At 34.7% G+C, this 17,387-nt stretch overlaps 1 protein-coding gene across 2 annotated transcripts; it reads right to left on the minus strand.

Moving 5' to 3' along the window:
• Positions 1 to 5,685: 5,685 nt before the first annotated feature.
• On the minus strand, positions 5,686 to 17,365 carry LOC114456531 (plasma alpha-L-fucosidase-like). Of its 2 annotated transcripts, XM_028438370.1 has the most exons (8): positions 17,180 to 17,365; positions 15,696 to 15,827; positions 12,867 to 13,054; positions 11,052 to 11,391; positions 9,837 to 10,047; positions 8,684 to 8,874; positions 7,256 to 7,364; positions 5,686 to 6,222 (listed from the first exon to the last, which is right to left on the minus strand). In XM_028438370.1, exons 3-8 carry the CDS (start codon positions 13,009 to 13,011, stop codon positions 6,085 to 6,087), a joined length of 1,134 nt encoding a protein of 377 aa, XP_028294171.1. In that variant the 5' UTR covers positions 13,012 to 13,054; positions 15,696 to 15,827; positions 17,180 to 17,365; the 3' UTR covers positions 5,686 to 6,084. The 2 variants fall into 2 exon arrangements, with proteins under 2 accessions (XP_028294171.1, XP_028294170.1); XM_028438369.1 differs by lacking the exon at positions 17,180 to 17,365 and having other exon boundaries at positions 15,696 to 15,974.
• Between the last annotated feature and the right edge of the window lie 22 nt (positions 17,366 to 17,387).

Genomic DNA, 17,387 nt, shown 5'->3' on the forward strand with positions numbered 1-17,387 from the left:
ACTGGCAAGGCATCTGGTTGAAGGACAGCTGGAGAATGAGAACCCGCAACCCACTGGGCTTCCCAGTCTCCCACTGCAGTGACCCATAACCAAGGAGTTCCACCTTAAAGAAAAACATGTTATTATCATATTGTAAGTTTATTTTAAGTTCTACAAGCAGGTGTTCCCAAACTCAGTGTTTCTCAAATGGGGGTACATGTACCCCTAGGCGTACACGACGGCACCACAGGGGGTTAGTAAGTAAGTAGTTTATTTATAAAATGCTCTTTGCAGATAAAATCACAAAGTGCTGTACAGAGTTGTGGTAAAAGTACAAATGCAACACAATAGAATAATAAAACAAGAATGCATAAACATCATAAGAACAGCAACATTAAAGGACAAATAAAAATTAAAATCCAGTTAACTAAAAGCTTTACTGTAAAGTGTAGTCTTCAGCAGTTTTTTAAAAGTGTCCACACAGTTGAGCTCCCTGAGAGACTGGTGCAGGTTATTCCAGAGTCTGGGAGCTACAGCCTGGAACGCCAGGTCTCCTCTGGTTTTAAATGTAGTTTTTGGGGTCTTTAGGAGACCCTGACCTGAAGACCGAAGGCATCGCCTGGATGAGTAGGGGCACAACAAGTCTGAGATATATTTAGGGGCCTGACCATGTAATGTTCGGAACGTGAGAACTAATATTTCATATTCTATGCGAAACTTAACTGGAAGCCAGTGCAGAGTAGCAAGAATGGGGTAATATGGGATGTTCTAGAAGCACCAGTTAAAAGTCTGGCAGCAGCGTTCTGAACGATCTGGAGTCTGTTTAGGGTCGACTTATTAAAACAAGTAAAAACAGAATTACAGTAGTCAATACGAGATGATATAAATGCGTGTATGACCAGTTCCAGATCTGATTTTGATAATAGATGCCTCACTTTAGAGATATTTCTCAAGTACTTGAGAGAAAGAGTGGAAAATTAACAAATAAATGCGTGAGATGATCGGAAATAATACAAACTATAGAAATAAATCTATTCAGGAGTCACTAAATCAGTGTTTTTCAAGCTTGAGGTCGGGACCCCATATGGGGTCCACTGGAAACAACAACAACAACAAGAAGACAGTCATCAACATCCCCGCCAGATTGGTTGTCATTATAACTCACAACATTTTTCCTAAATGTCCTAAATCTAAGAACTTACAGTGCATACAGAAAGTATTCACAGTGCTTTGCTTTTCCCACATTTCATCATGTTACAGCCTTATTCCAAAAGGGATTCAATTCATTTTTTCCTCAAAACTCTAAAACACAATTCCCCATAATGACAACATGAAAAACATTTTTTTTAAATGTTTGCAAATTTATTAGAAATAAAGAATGAAAATATAGCATGTACATAAGTATTCACAGGCTTTGCTCAGTACTTTGTTGTGGCACCTTTGGAAGCAATTACAGCCTCAAGTCTTTTGGAATATGAAGCCACAAGCTTGGCACATCCATCTGTGGCCACTTTGGCCCATTCCTCTTTACAGAACCTCTCGAGCTCCATCAGGTTGGATGGGGAGCGTCGGTGCACAGCCATTTTCAGATCCCTCCAGAGATGTTCAATGGGATTCAAGTCTGGGCTCTGGCTGGCAAATATTTATCTTCTTAATGCTTTAAAGTTTATGCCTTAGTTGCATGGAAATAATCAATAGTGAATAAAAGACAAGTTTTACAGCTGTGTTTACATTGTTGTACTTGCAGTCGTTGACCACATGCTGTCAGACTTTCACAATCTGAAGTAAAAAAGTAACTATACTCGTCAAACATCCTTATTCAGTCAGTCTACTAGTACAGTGCTCATGGGAAGTATGTATTACTATAGAATAGGTTAAGTAGCTTTTTCATGGATGACAAAGTATGTGTACTTTGTTAATTACTTGTTACCTCTGCAGATTATTTACAGATATTGTGTAATGTTATTTCCTTTTAATTTAAAATGGTGCTTTCAACATTGTAAATTGCATTTAAAACAGCTGTTTACTTAAAAATGTTAATCACGTCATTTGTCATTTTTAAATTCCTAAAATGAATCACTTTGAATGCTTTGCTGATAAAATGTACTACATAATGTTGCCTTGCCTTATTATTGGTCTAATATATTATTTGCTGTCATGAATAATCATTGTTTAAATCACAAATTTTTAAATTTCCGGGTTGTCTGGAACGCATCATTGGTGGACCAATCATTGAGGAGTATGCCTTAGTGGGCGTGTCTTCAGCGTTAACAGACAGACGTGCGTCACTCGAGCGTTAAAAACTTGTTCTTTCAACTTGAAAGTGGAAACTTGTTCAGTCTCTAATATTCCTGTGAATAACAGCACGTTTACCTGCGCTTTGGACAGAAATAACAACATTTATACTTCTGCTAAACAAACGATGGACAAACTATACCAAACACGTAAGTAGCCTCGATTTGAAAACTTGTTTACTTACTGTTTTCTATAAATTGGTGACTGATTGTTGCTTTAAGCCCTAAGTTATACATCTCCACTTTTATTTAATAGCTTCTTCAGATTCTAAGCAACAATTTACGTTTTGTTTTTGTTGTTGTTTGGTTAGCTTTTTATACATGTGGCCTGTGATAGTCTTATTGATAGAAATATCAATGTCTTTGCTTAAATGCGGGTAATTTGTTGTATTTTTATTTCTAGTGCCTCCTAAATAGTAAATAATAAAATAAAAATGACTGATTAAAATGATATTTTTTTATATTTTTGAATTTACTATTGTTTTTCAAAATAAAACACCACACACAATCTCCAACAACAGTATTCTATACTTTCAATTTCTCAAATGTAAATCTAGTTCAAATAAAATGCAATATAGAAATATCTGAGTCGGTGCTTCTTGTTACTTTCTGCACTAATCCTGGATACTATGTACTTTTAAATGTAACTCAATATAACAAACACAATCAAAAACTAATTTTAGAGAAAAAAACAAGTTTCTTGGGTAAAATAAAAATAGGGTCACGACAAAAACAAACAAAAAAAAAAAGGTTGTGAACCACTGCTTTAGAAGTTTAGTGATAATAATGAACTCCCTGTATCTTGTGTCTTTCAGCTTCGATGAGGACTGTCATTGTTCTCAATTTCCTAAGGAATGCGAGTCAGATGCGTCACCATCCGTACCTTTACGCCCAGGCCTGCACTGATTTTACAATGGACTGGCAGTCCTGCAGGCGACCACGGCCTGTATTTTCAATGTATGGACCGCCCATCTCTGAACCAGGTTGTGGTGGTACCCACACCGGGGAGGAAGGAGGCCATCTGTGGGATCTACAACACATCTTGCCTGGCAGCATGAGCCAACCTCCTGAGGTCACTGAAAGCATTTGCTCTCCAAACCAGCTCAGCTTTGCTTCCACTGATCCTAATGCAGCTCATGTCTCTGACATTGTTGGAAACCTATTCCTCTACAGCCCTATTTCTGACTTATCAGGATGTGTGGCTGATGGCTTCCCTCTGCAGAGACAAACTGTTACTGAAGCTGAGGAACACAATGTTTAACCCCCAACAAAACCTTGATTCTGTTTTTAGGCCAAATTACAGACGATCCTCCAGCTCAGAGAATGCTCAACCTGTGAACACTTGTAGTGTAAATATATCATGTATATAATCCTCATATCCCTTTTATCAAATCACATATTCAGTATTAAAATTGTGATGTGTTATTCAAACTGTTTTACACTTTTTTAAAGAATACTACTCTCTAAAAATCTTCATATTCATGCTTCTTAGGTGGAAAAATTATATGTGTGATGAAATAAAAATGAGTGGATGACAATAATATGTCTTTGTGTGGATTTATTCAGGATCCTGAGGGAACATGTTTTACAGAGACAAAGAAGTGTCTGCAAAAGAGTTTATCTGTTTCTTTATGGTCAGATATAGGAGGGTTGGCTTTCTAAGCAAAAACATGACATAAGTGTCTTAGAAAAATTACTAGTATTATTATTTGTGCCATAGTATATATTCATCTTAAAGATGTAGCCTAATTCCTTGTTTTAATCACAGTTAAAATTTGTTAAAACTTCCAAAAAATTATGGAAAAGGTGGTAAAAGGGGATTTTAAAAAACACCAAAATATTTTTCTCTTTTGTTTTGTTTTGGTTTTTTTTGTATGTCTTTTGGAAACATTTTTGTGTGTTTGTAAAACTTTTGTACATTTTCCTCTCATTTTAGGCGTTTTTGTTGTTACTTTATGTTTTTGTAATTAAATGTGTTGTCCTTTTGTGTATTTTTGGAAAAATTATATGTCTGATGAAATAAAAGTATTTTTTTTTTTTTTTTTTAATTAAAAAAAAACAAACACTTTTAGTAAAAAAAAAAAAATGTATTCACAAATGTAGATATTCAAAAACTAAGCCATGCATTTCACATTTTCCAAATGAGTAAAAATAAATAAATGAGTGAAATAAAAACTTTTGTCCACTTTAAACCTGCTGTTAAAATTTGTCTTTTGAGTGACCTCTGAATTCATTTTTAATAGTTGTTTTTAGTTCTTTATTGCCAATGATACCTATGTACTGAATTGTTTTAATTCATTTCATTATTTGTACATTTTGTTAATGTAGTTGTCATTATTACATTAAAAACAAAAAAATAAATAAAAACAAAGAAAGGAAATACAAAACCTTGTACTTCGGGTGTTACTGCCACCTAGTGGCTCTCAGGTGGAAGTAGAATCGGAACTGAAGGCGGATCCAGTTCATGTGAAAAATGTACTAAATTATAAAAAAACAAACAAAAAAAAACAGACCAACAACAACAAAATAATACAAAAAACACACATTGAGAGAGAACATTATTTATTCACCCTTATTATTACCAGCAATACACAAAACGACAACAAAAAAGACACAAAATGAGAGTAAAATACACAAGATCACAACAAAACACGAAAATAACAGAAAACAAACATAACGACACCAAAAACACACACCGGAGAGAATCAATTAAATAAAAACGCACAAAAAACTACAACCAAAACACACAAAATAAGAGAAAATAGTGAATAATAAAAAGAACAGACAAGAAAATACACAAAATCAACAAAGACACACTACAAAACACAAAATGACGATGGAAATAATCTGGATTAGAACACGAGCTGAAAATACAAAGATCAGTCATGGTCCCAAATCAGGAGGAAGAAGACAGTAAATTATATATATATATAAATTATAGAAATAAATCTTTTCAGAGGCACTAAATACTGTTTCTTTCCACTTATTTATAAAATTAGATTCTTTAAAACATGTTTTATCACTTATTCATCCATCATTATGCTCTATAGTTGATTTTTCAAAGTGTTCTGAGCAAAATGTTGTAGTTGGACATAAGGGGAAAAAATAAGAGAAAGATAAGAGAACTTGAGCCAAAAAAGTTTGAGAACTGATATACATCATGTAGTAACATCATCTCTTACAAGTACTTTTCCAATAGTAATGTCATAGTTTTTTCTATTTTATATAGTATATATATGGTTCCCAAATAAGGTCATTGCACTTATTTTGAATTATTCTGTCCATATAGTGTAGTTTACCTCTGCTATGACTGTGGTGGAAATAAATGACTATTTTCCAATAAGAAAAAATGTGTTGAATAAATGTATGTGATTGTTTGTAGTGTCCTGTTAACATGGACAAACCACACAGACACTTTTAAACCTCTTTATTTGACCCACACACAAAAATCACATAAAACATGTATAAAGATTATTTTCAAAACTTGTAAACATTATTTAGGCTTGCTGTGGCTTGTCCTTGACTATAGGTAAAATATAATATTTTGATCTAAACAGTGCATCACAGTTCATTAGCACTAGTTATTTTGCATTGACCCATCATAATTCATGATAACATCCCAAATATAACAGCAAAAGTATCTTCTTGAGCAAAAATATAAAACTTCATCATTACATGTCATGAAGGTTTATAATGTGTCATAGTGCAACTTTTAGAATATCTATTCAGTGTCGTACTCACATCACAGATTCAAACAATGTTCAGACATTCAAACCAATGCACAGCGTGAGCTCTGTTACTTTCTTTCCCTTTAAGTGGCACCAGTCAGTCTGAGTGCCCAGGCCCACTGGCAAGGCATCTGGTTGAAGGACAGCTGGGGAATGAGAACCCGCAACCCACTGGGCTTCCCAGTCTCCCACTGCAGTGACCCATAACCAAGGAGTTCCACCTTAAAGAAAAACATGTTATTATCATATTGTAAGTTTATTTTAAGTTCTACAAGCAGGTGTTCCCAAACTCAGTGTTTCTCAAATGGGGGTACATGTACCCCTAGGCGTACACGACGGCACCACAGGGGGTACTTGAGAGAAAGAGTGGAAAATGAACAAATAATGGTGTGAGATGACCGGAAATAATACAAACTATAGAAATAAATCTATTCAGGAGTCACTAAATCAGTGTTTTTCAAGCTTGGGGTCGGGACCCCATGTGGGGTCCACTGGAATTTCTGAAAAATAAAATAGATTTTTTTTTTAATTTGGGAAACCAATGTTGAGACAGTTAGAGGTTCAGGACAGACCGCTAGTCCACAAATGAAAAAGCAGTAAAAGTGAAAAAGTAAAAAAAAAAAAAAAGGTTGGGAACCACTGACGTAATGTCACATACAACGTAGTCCTATAGTGAAGTTTGTCTCTGAATTTTACCTATCCTGTCAAAAAATGGTGTATAATAAACAGTATAATAATATGTAAGGAATGTAAATCGGTAAGGCAATTTTTTTTTGATGAGAGTGTTTCTCTGTCACAATGGGTAGTCTGACATCGGCTAATGTATCATTTGTGACAATGCATTATTATTCATTCTTCATGTGAATTTGCGGACCCCGGGGGTACCCGTACCCCACTTTGGGAACCAAGGCTCTAAAGAGTGATTTTTGCGAATTCTTTGCACTGATATTTTCTTTGAAACCAGTTTCTTTTTTTTTTCATTTTTTTTTAACAAAAAGGAATCATGACATCAAGAAAAGTGCTTTACCAGCACAAGTCACTGTTTTGAGGGTGACTTTATTAACCTCAACATTATAATCATTATTTGTTCTTCAGAATCAACTCTGGAAATAATTGCATTATTCCTAAATATATACATTTCAGTGATTTCACATATTTGACTCAAATCCACTACATTGTCCCTGTGCCGTGTAGACAAATACTGACATTTTCTCACACATTACATTTTTGGTTGTTGTGAATCTTTTGTCTTACCTGAGTCTTAGCTGGTGTACCCACTGGTTCACTCAGTGTTATCCATCCACTATTTGGCAGATCCAGTAAAATGGCAAACACAGCATTTTCCTGTGGTCTGAAAGTGTACCTGTGGGTTAAACAAAAATATCTGCTCAAAATATGCTGGCAACATTCAAAGAGGAGGTTTTTCCTCGACTAACAACTGCATTCCAGGTCAATTTTACAAAATTCTTGCTGCACAATACAAAACTGTCCATTAAAAAGAAAGAAATAACCTGTACAAATAAACTTCTCCTCAAAATTCAAAACCAAATCTGTGTATGAGGTGGACTGCATTATAGGATTTCCAAAAACAAATTCAACTTAACTTTAGAACACAAAAGGAAACTTCGTGGCTTGGATCAGACATAGGCAACTGGTGGCCCGGGGGCCACATGTGGCCAAATTTTTTACAACCCCCCAAAGCAAATCCCCAAAATCTGTAATTCAAAAAGTTGGAAGGAATATTTAGCCCAACATAATACACAAAATAACTCAGGAAAGTACACAAACAATTCCCCAAATACACAAAAAACAGACAACAAAGACAGACACAACAACCACTTAAACAAAATGACTACAAAAATACACAAAACATATAGAATAGAACCAAAAACACACAAATTGTCAACAAAATTACACAAAATGACAGAAAAATACAGAAAACAACAACAACAACAAGACAGTCATCAACATCCCTGCCAGATTGGTTGTCATTATAACTCACAACATTTTCCTAAATGTCCTAAATCTAAGAACTTAAATGTATACATAAGAAAATATTATCACATCAGAATATGAAATTATTAACGGTTTCTAAGAAAAGCTGTCCCCTTTGAAGATACCTCAAACAGAGTAAAAGAAAACAGAACATGGGCAATAACTCCGGAAAAAATTATTGCGCCCTTCTCATTTTCGAACTCCATCAAGGTATTGATACCCTGAAGCCAAACACTGTTCCCTTTAACTGGGACGGACGGACGGATCTCAAACCTTTATCCCCCTTCACACTTTCTGGCGGGGGAGGAAAAAACAGAAAGTGACCCCAAAAAATGCACAAAATGACAACAAAAATGCAGAAAATTACAGAAAACACACTAAATCAAAACAAGAACACACAAAAAACTAACAAAAACAAACAAATGACCCTTAAAACACGTAAATAAAAACAAAAAAAAAAGATCAAAACCACAGGCAAGACAAAAACCCTTTTCCTCCTGTGTTAATGCTCTGATTGGTCTTTATTCTAAATGCTGACATGAATGTTGATCATGTGGCCCTTGGATCGGATACAATAACATTTTTGTGGCCCTCGCTGTGATAGTTGTTCATCCCATCCCTGACTTAGACTACAAGGCAAAGAGAGAAAGTGGACAGAAGGGTTTAGGTTCATAAACAAACACCCACCACATGTTTGGAAGCGTGCTGTCATTCTGAGCCCTCCATGCAGTTGTGTTGTAGATGGCCTCCCCGTTCACCTTCAGCCAGCTTCCCATCTGCCTCAGACGCTCCTCAAAGATGGGAGTGATCCTCCCGTCATGTGTCGGGCCCACGTTCATCAGCAAATTTCCTCCACACGACACCGTCTCCACCAGAGTCTGAAAACACACACAATGAAACAAGTGGGTTCATTTCAATTCTACAAGAACGTATTTGCTTTCATTACATTATTTTATAAAAGACAGATATTAGCATATAGCAACACAAAAATAGAAAGAAATTAATCCTCCATACTAAGGGTGTAAGACAATAAATGATGCAATATATCGCAATATTTCACAGCGTGATTACCATATCGATCCAAAAAATGTCCAAATCTATTCTTTTTTAAATGTGTTTAACAATTTTTCTTTTTTTAATTGCTATAACATACGCTAGGCAATGGACCCCCCGACTACATACTGTACCTTTAAAAAACTTTCATAAATCAAATAATAGACATTATAATATTGCTGTAAATTAAAAACTTTATTAATTAAATAATAAACAACCTTTTCCACTTATTCTGTCTGAGTCACTTCCACCTTCTGCCAAAACAAAGCCTTTCCTCTATTATTTTAGTCTGTCGTTGTAGTACAATGGAATGCCCAGTAGGTGGCAGGCATGGCTGTTTGACACATGGCTTCTCAAACTTTTCAATGGGATTTTTCAAAACCACAGAAATTTGTTAAAAGTTGCAAACTAGAGTGGCCAAAAACAGACAGAAAAAGTGCTAAAAAGCATTCAAAGTGTCAATATTGCAAAATTGGTAGGAACAATTAGTTTAAATTGGAAAATAATGGGTACGACAAATGCAAATATGGTTAAATTGGCAAAAAAATAAGCATGAAATATGATGAAAAGAGGTTAAAAGTGATAATAATGGGTCAACATATGCAACATTAAGTGTGAAAAGGGTTTAAATGTGGAAGAAAATGTCTAGAAAGTGGAGAAAAAATGTTCAGAAATTCATTTAAATGGAGAAGTAGCAGAAACTAGAGTAATGTAGCAAAAAATTTTATTGAATGGAAAACTTAAGTTAGTTGTGATTTTCTGTGTTTGAGTAGAATGTTGTGCTCACAGCTATAAGTTGCTGGATGGTGAGGAAGTCGCTGAGTGGAGCGTTACGTCTGTAACCCCAGGACCTTGAGTCGATGGTCATGCAGTTCTCCCACTTGTGTTTGAGCAGGTGTCCTGGCTGGAAGCGATCATAACACGTATAATACCCACCGTGTTTGCAACTGGAGCCCAAACCCCAACGGTCGTTTGTCACCACTGTGTCTCGGACTGGGCTGTAATGACATGAAGCAGCAGTGGGTGACTGGAGGTATGTTCATGTGGATGGTGGCAGAGGGAAAGAAGCTGTTTTTGTGTCTGGACGTTCTGGTCCTGATGGACCGAAACCTCCTTCCAGAAGGGAGAGATTGAAACAGTTTATGACCGGGGTGGGAGGGGTCGGCCACAATCTTTATTTTATACATACATATATATATATATATTATTTTTTTTAATTAATTATCAACTATGACATTTTATACAGCATTTTTTTTTAAAACTACATTCATATTTGAGGATAATTAATTGTTTATGGTGTTTTAATTTGAAAAAGAATTGTTTTTTATTACAAAAACATAATTTTCATTTTCATTGTTATTTATTAACTATTTAATTTTTATACAGCATTTTTTAAACTACATTTATATTTGAGGAAGTAAAATTATACAGTACAGTTGTTTGATAATGCATATGGTGTTTTAATTTCAAAAATAGTATTTAAAATTATAATTTTAATTTTCATTGTTATTTAATTGACTATTTAATTATTCCAATTTTATACTGTATTTTTTTAAATAGATATATATTTGAGGAAGTTAAATTATAGAATAATTTTTTTGAGACTGTGTCTGATGTTTTAATTTTTATTTGAAAAACAATATTTTTTCTTAAATTACAAAAATTTAATTTTCATTTTTACTGTTATTTAATTAAGTAATTACTTATTTAATCTTCATATTGTATTTTTTAACTACATGTATATTTGAGGAAGTGAACGTATAGAATACAGTGGTATGAGATTGTGTATGGTGTTTTAATTTGAAAAAGACAACTTTTTTTTTTAATTGCAAAAATATGATTTTAAATAGTGATATTTTTTTTCATCAATAACTAAACATTTCAGGCTACCTCATTTGAATTCTGGGCGACACCACGTGGGGTCACGACCCCGAGGTTGAAAAACACTGCATTATTGAGTTCAGGACTGGAGCCATAGAACGTCCTTTGGTTCTAATCTCACCTGTCATTGTAGAGCCAGGCTAAGAACCCAGTGCTGTTCCAGTACGTATCTGGAGCATTTCCATCACCATCAGACCACAGAACCTCCGGTTTATATCGGACTACGAGCTCATAGAGCTCAGGCAGAGTCTTAGTGGAGGTGAAGTAGTTGGTGCGGAAGGCATTGTGGGCATCCTGTTCATAAAGTGGGTTAAACCACTCAAACAGAGAGTGGTACAACCCAAGGCGTAGACTGCTATGAGCACGGAGCGCGTCTGTCATTTCTCCCACCAGGTCTCGCTTTGGTCCAATGTCCACTGAGTTCCAGTTCCAGGAGTTTTTGGAGCCCCAAAGTGTAAAACCTAAAAAAACCAAACAACAAAAAACAAATGGAGCATCACTGAAAACTGCTCAGGTGTAACAGGCAATAACAAAAAACACCTGTAGAAGCTAATTAATCATTCCTCACACACACTCTGGCTGGGATGTGGGACGTAGGTAAAACTTAGAACGACACCTTCTATAACCACACACATTTATTTTTGTTTATTTGTGAATGTATTTGTTATTATTAATAATGAAAATAATAATAATAATAATAATAATAGGCAAGGCAAGGCAAGGCAAATTTATTTATATAGCGCATTTCATACTCAAGGCAACTCAATGTGCTTTACATGATAAAACATTCAATTGTTTAAAATCAATAAGAACATTTAAATCAATAAGAACATTTAAAATCATCAGTAAAATCAATTAAAATCATCAGTAAAATCATCATTACATCAACAACATGACAAAAAATCTAATAATAACAACAACTAGGCAAGACCTGTATTCGCAAGACAAATACGTATTTGGCAATTTGAAAAAATTGCCAAATAGAATTGTTCATGTGAAAGACATCTTGTGTGTATTTTGTTGTTGAGTAATGTCCCTTTATGTTGTTCTTTTAAATTGAAAGTAATAGTGTAGGAAAAAGAGAATACTGTCCTTGACCTTAAATATGACCTTGTACCATTGAATAACAAAAATGTTTTTCAATGGTACCAGTCTGATCACTGTATCTCAATTTGTAGCCAAGTTATAGGGATTTTTTTTGGCGACGTCATGAATTTTGACCCCTACTGATATTTTACTGGTAGGCTGTACAGCTTCGGTCAAATTAAATAAAATACTCCACCTGAGATGAGCCTTTCATAATTGTAAGCATCAAATTTGTACACTAAATATTCGTGGAGATATGGCACATTTTGACACGACCCTGACCTTGGCATTTTGGCTCCAAAAAAGGTCGACTGCACATCCTTGACATTGCCCCTATGAGATGACATACGTGCCAGTGCTGCATTAATAGTCTAGGAGGAATTCCATGATAAAGGAGTTGCGGAAGAAAAATAATAAGAACTCCTACGGTACCAATGTATTTGGCAATTTTCAGTTGCTAAATGCAATAACAATTAGAGTCATCAATATCCCCGCCAGATTGGTTGTCATTATAACTCACAACCTTTTCCTAAATGTTCTAAATCTAAGAACTTAGATGTATACATAAGAAAATATTATCACATCAGAATATAAAATTACTAACTATCTTAAACGGTTTCTAAGAAAAGCTGTCCCCTTTGAAAATCTCTTGATCAGAGTAAAAAATAAAACGAAAAAAGGGCAAGAACTCCGGAAAAAATATTTGCGCACTTCTCATTTTCGAACTCCATCAAGGTATTGACACCTTGATGGACGTACGGATGGACGCACGGACGGACAGAGCTCAAACCTATATTTTTTTTTCAAAAAATAGAAATAAAAATAAATAAATATATCATTCCTCACACACCCTCGTGGTGTTTGGTGGTCAGGACGATGTACTTTGCTCCTGATGCCACAAAGATGTCCGTCCATTCTTTGGCATCGAAGAACTCAGCTGTAAATTGTGGAGCAAAGTCCTGATACTGAAACTCTGGAGGATAATTCCTTTGCATGAAGTCAACATACGGCTTTAGTTTTTTTCCTTGCCAATACCACCTGAAACACAAAACACACACCATACAGCAGGGATTCTCTAACTTTCTTTTTTGTTTATTGGCTTAAGTACCCCCTTTCTCTTACTTTTGAATCCAAGCACCCCCTGTGTCCAACTACAACATGTTGCTCAGAATACTATGAAAAATCAATAGAACATAATGATGGAATTCATGAGTGATAACACACATTTTAAAGAATCTAATTTTGTAAATAAGTGGAATAAAACAGTATTTCGTGCCTGTTGAATGGATTTATTTTTTATAGTTTTCATCATTTCTGGTCATCTCCTGCCTGGTGTGGGACCAACACTGACTCTTATATTGTTCATATTCGTGTCAAGATCGTTTCCATCATCATCATTATTGTTATTGTTATGATTTTTAACTAAAAATAAAAATAATAAAACCCCACATTTTAAATTCTTTATTTGTTAATCGTCCACTCTCTTTCTCTCGCAAGTACCCCATGTAGTGCCATTGCATACCCCCATTTGAGAAACACTGCCATACAGGAACAGAAAGGGAATATAGTCGTGGTTGGAACTTAGAAGCCTCATCCATTAATTAATAAACTATTAATTAGTTTTATTGTTCAGTTTTACAAGAAAAGGAATACATTTTGTTTTTAAGATAACAAGATTACCTAGTTTCCAGTTTGTTATTGTAAATTAACTTGTTCCTTTAAATTATTATTTTATTTTCATTGTTATTTTATGTTGTGATTTTTTTCTTTAATGTATTAAGTAATTCTATTACCATTTTCTTACAGTTGTTTTTTCTGATCGTTTTTTTTTTTTTTAAGATCAGACACGTTTTTGGTTTTCCCGTTTGTAAATTTATTTTCTACATATACATATATATATATTTGGCTGCAACCGGATAATTTTATATGAATTGACTATAACGATGGAGAGAGGCAAAATAAGAGAAAACACGATCCCAGATCTTTATGGACCTAAGAAATAGATATATGGCCGTGGCTACGGGTACGTTAAACGCAGAGCCATATAGAGAGAGAGTTGCAACAACTTTGTTCACTCCAATGGTTCGTTTTTTTTTTTACAGCAATGGCGGCTCATGGAGTCTCACAATTGTTCCCGAAAGTGAACAATTTACTATTGTAGCCGATGGAACTATAGCGGATTAGACGGTTTGTGATGCACTTTTGAACGATAAGATGTCATTATTATTATTACTACTATCAGCGTATCTAAACCCATTAACGTGTGCATTAAGGCATGTTAGTAGATTATCCCCCGCTAAACTAGTAAATTTGTATTTTTATATTCATTTTTTGTATTTTCGTTTTTTATTATATTATCATTATCATTTTTTTTCCCATTGTGAAATACACTGCTGTGGTTTTCATGTCCAAAAAAAAAGAAAATAAATTTAAAATTCTTCTTAGAAAATGAAGGAATCAATAGCAGATAAACAGCATTTACTTCACACAGTTTCATCTACCCACATAGGCTACATATTTTCTTTTTTTAAATCAACCAATAAGCTTTTCAATTGTGTTATTTGTGGGAAAAAATGCAAATGAAGTGCAAATGAAGACGCCTCACGGATTTTTTTTTATTGTTCCTGATTTTTTTTAATTATTATTATTTTTAGATTACTCCTGCTGACTTTGGCTAACTATTTCTTTCTCCTCTCTAGTTCAGTTAGGAAGCCATACATTTTACCTCCTTGTATGAACATAATAAATATGTTTTGTGTCCAGTCTGGATGTGGTGTTTTTTAATGACACCTCCCAACCCCCGTTTTTTTTTTTTTTAAGAAAATTAAAGAAAATTCAAAGCAATACATCCTGTATACAATACATATTAACACATTTTTAAACCAAATTAATGATGTCCTTAACTTTGTCAAAAAAGCAGGTAAGCTGTTTACACTAATTATTAATACGAATTTACGTTAGGAAAAAAAAATATTTAACGAATTACATAAACATATTTTATATACACATGCATATGACGATGTACTGTATGAATATTCTCAATCAATGCAGTTAATGATGACAAATTATCGAAAATCCCAGTTATGTCACTAGGAATCAATGGATTCTAATGGCCCGCCACTAACTTCCGGGAACAAATTCAGTCTTACGTGAATCACATGACGGTGAAGAATTTTGGACTTCCGTTGTCGCAACTCTCTCAATACGGATCTGGTTAAACGTATCCGTAGACCGCCCCTCATTGGCCAGTTTAGGTCACCTGATAAGTGCAACACATCACTTAAAGTTCCGCATAGCTCATATTTATGTTTAGCTACCCCGCTAACCCTTTTATTTTAGCACTAACCCTAACTGTAACTCAATCCCTGACCCTAAAATGTTTATTTTTGTCTGATATGCATTTTTAAAGGTTGAATTTGCCGTGTTAAATATGTTAAAATGAAAAAAAAAAATGTCAAATGTGAAACGTAGCCATACCGGAAACGTTTCACGTACCTCCAGACACTTTCAAAAAAAAAAAATATATATATATATATAGCTATAAATACATTAGCATAATCTAATTAAATCAAAGAAAATTCACCAAGCATTAGAAGCAAAACTATTTATTTTATACAGATGTTATTCCAGTTGACAACAACAGATCACTGTATTTTAATTTATTTCCAGAATAACTCACCAGAACCATTCGCTGCCAAAGCTGGGAACAGAAAACACCCCCCAGTGAATGAAGATGCCAAACTTCGCCTGGTCGTACCAGTCCGGCAGTGGACGGGAATCAATGGATTTCCAGTTCGGCTCGTATTTGGCTCTGCAGAGAATAAACATCCCCAATAGTATCACAAAGAGTAACGAACCTGGACCTAAACCTGCCATTTCACAGCTGTAAACCAGTCCACGTCAGCGCAGAAACAGAAAGTGTAGATTTAACATCACATGATAATAAAAAAAATAGTTCTTCTTCTTCTTTGAATGTTTAACGGCGGATGCGGACAATACTAACGCACTACCGCCCCCTCCTGATACTTTGTGAACGATCAACTGCATGACTCACAAGCTTTAGTAAGAAATGTAAATACAAACTACAAAAAAAACAACCTACTGAACTCAACTAAATTCTATTCATATATCCAGCGCTCTTAAGATACTCAGACAAATATTGTTTATATGTTCTCCACCCCGTTTCTTAAAAAAATTATTTCCCTATCAAAGGCCATGCATCTAATCAGAATGTGCTCTACCGTTTCCATTTCATGACAGACCTCACACTCTCCAGATTCATGCTTTCCCATCAACTGCAGCATTTCATTTAATCCTGAAGGTCCTATTTTTGTTCTTGTGAAAATTGCTTCTTCATATTCTGCATCCCAACCTGAGAACTCACACGATAAAAGACCCTCCCCTTAGTTCCCCCATCCCATTTATCCTGCATCATTTATTTGTTTTACATTTTTCTTAATTATCCTCTAATTTAGCAATTTTACATTTTATAGTTACTATGTTTGCTCTTAAGGCCTGTTTTACAAACTTATCTGCCTGCTCATTCCCACCTGGACCCACATGAGCTGAGACCCAGATAAATCTAACCTAAGACCCCATCATTTGGATAGACTGAAGAATTTCACGTACAAGAACATACCTTTCACTTACATTACCTGATTTAAAATGTTCTGACGCTGACAGTGAATCTGTGCACTATGGAAGCCCGTTTCTGCCACTAAAAAAAAAAAAAAAAAACACCAAGGAAAGTCATAATTATGAGAAGGAAAGTCATAATTTTGAGTTAAAAAGTCATAATTATGAGTTAGTAAGTCGTGATTAAGAGAAAGAAAGTCAAAAATATGAGATAATTATTACAATTATGACTTTTTATCTCATAATTATGACTTTCTATCTCATAATTATGACTTTACCAACAAAAAATTATAACTTTCCTTGGTGATTTTTTTTTTTTTTTTTGGCGGAAACGGGCTTCCATAGTGCACACTACCACTGTGTGGCTTAATCTGGTCAACACATTGCAATTCCATTATAATTGCTATCAGCTCCACTCAGTACACTGATACATGATCAGTCACTCATGCAAAAAACTTTATAATCTGGGATAGAGGCACATTGTACTTATGTAGAAAAGCTCCGTAAACGTAGCTATAGTTAACGTACCTCCAAACACTTTCTTTATTATCTCAATATTCTCTTCCTCCATTCTCTCATACTACTGTTGCTGCTTCTGTGGGCGAGACGATGCTTTACCGTCAGCGTGACTCATCACATGATTAAGACTGACATCGACAGGAATAAATTAGAAACACGCGAACCATTTTAAAATGCACAAAAGGTTGAAGCCGATGTGCGACTTCCTTAAGAGTGC

Source organism: Gouania willdenowi, chromosome 22, assembly GCF_900634775.1.
Source record: "Gouania willdenowi chromosome 22, fGouWil2.1, whole genome shotgun sequence".
In the NCBI taxonomy this organism is placed as follows: domain Eukaryota; kingdom Metazoa; phylum Chordata; class Actinopteri; order Blenniiformes; family Gobiesocidae; genus Gouania; species Gouania willdenowi.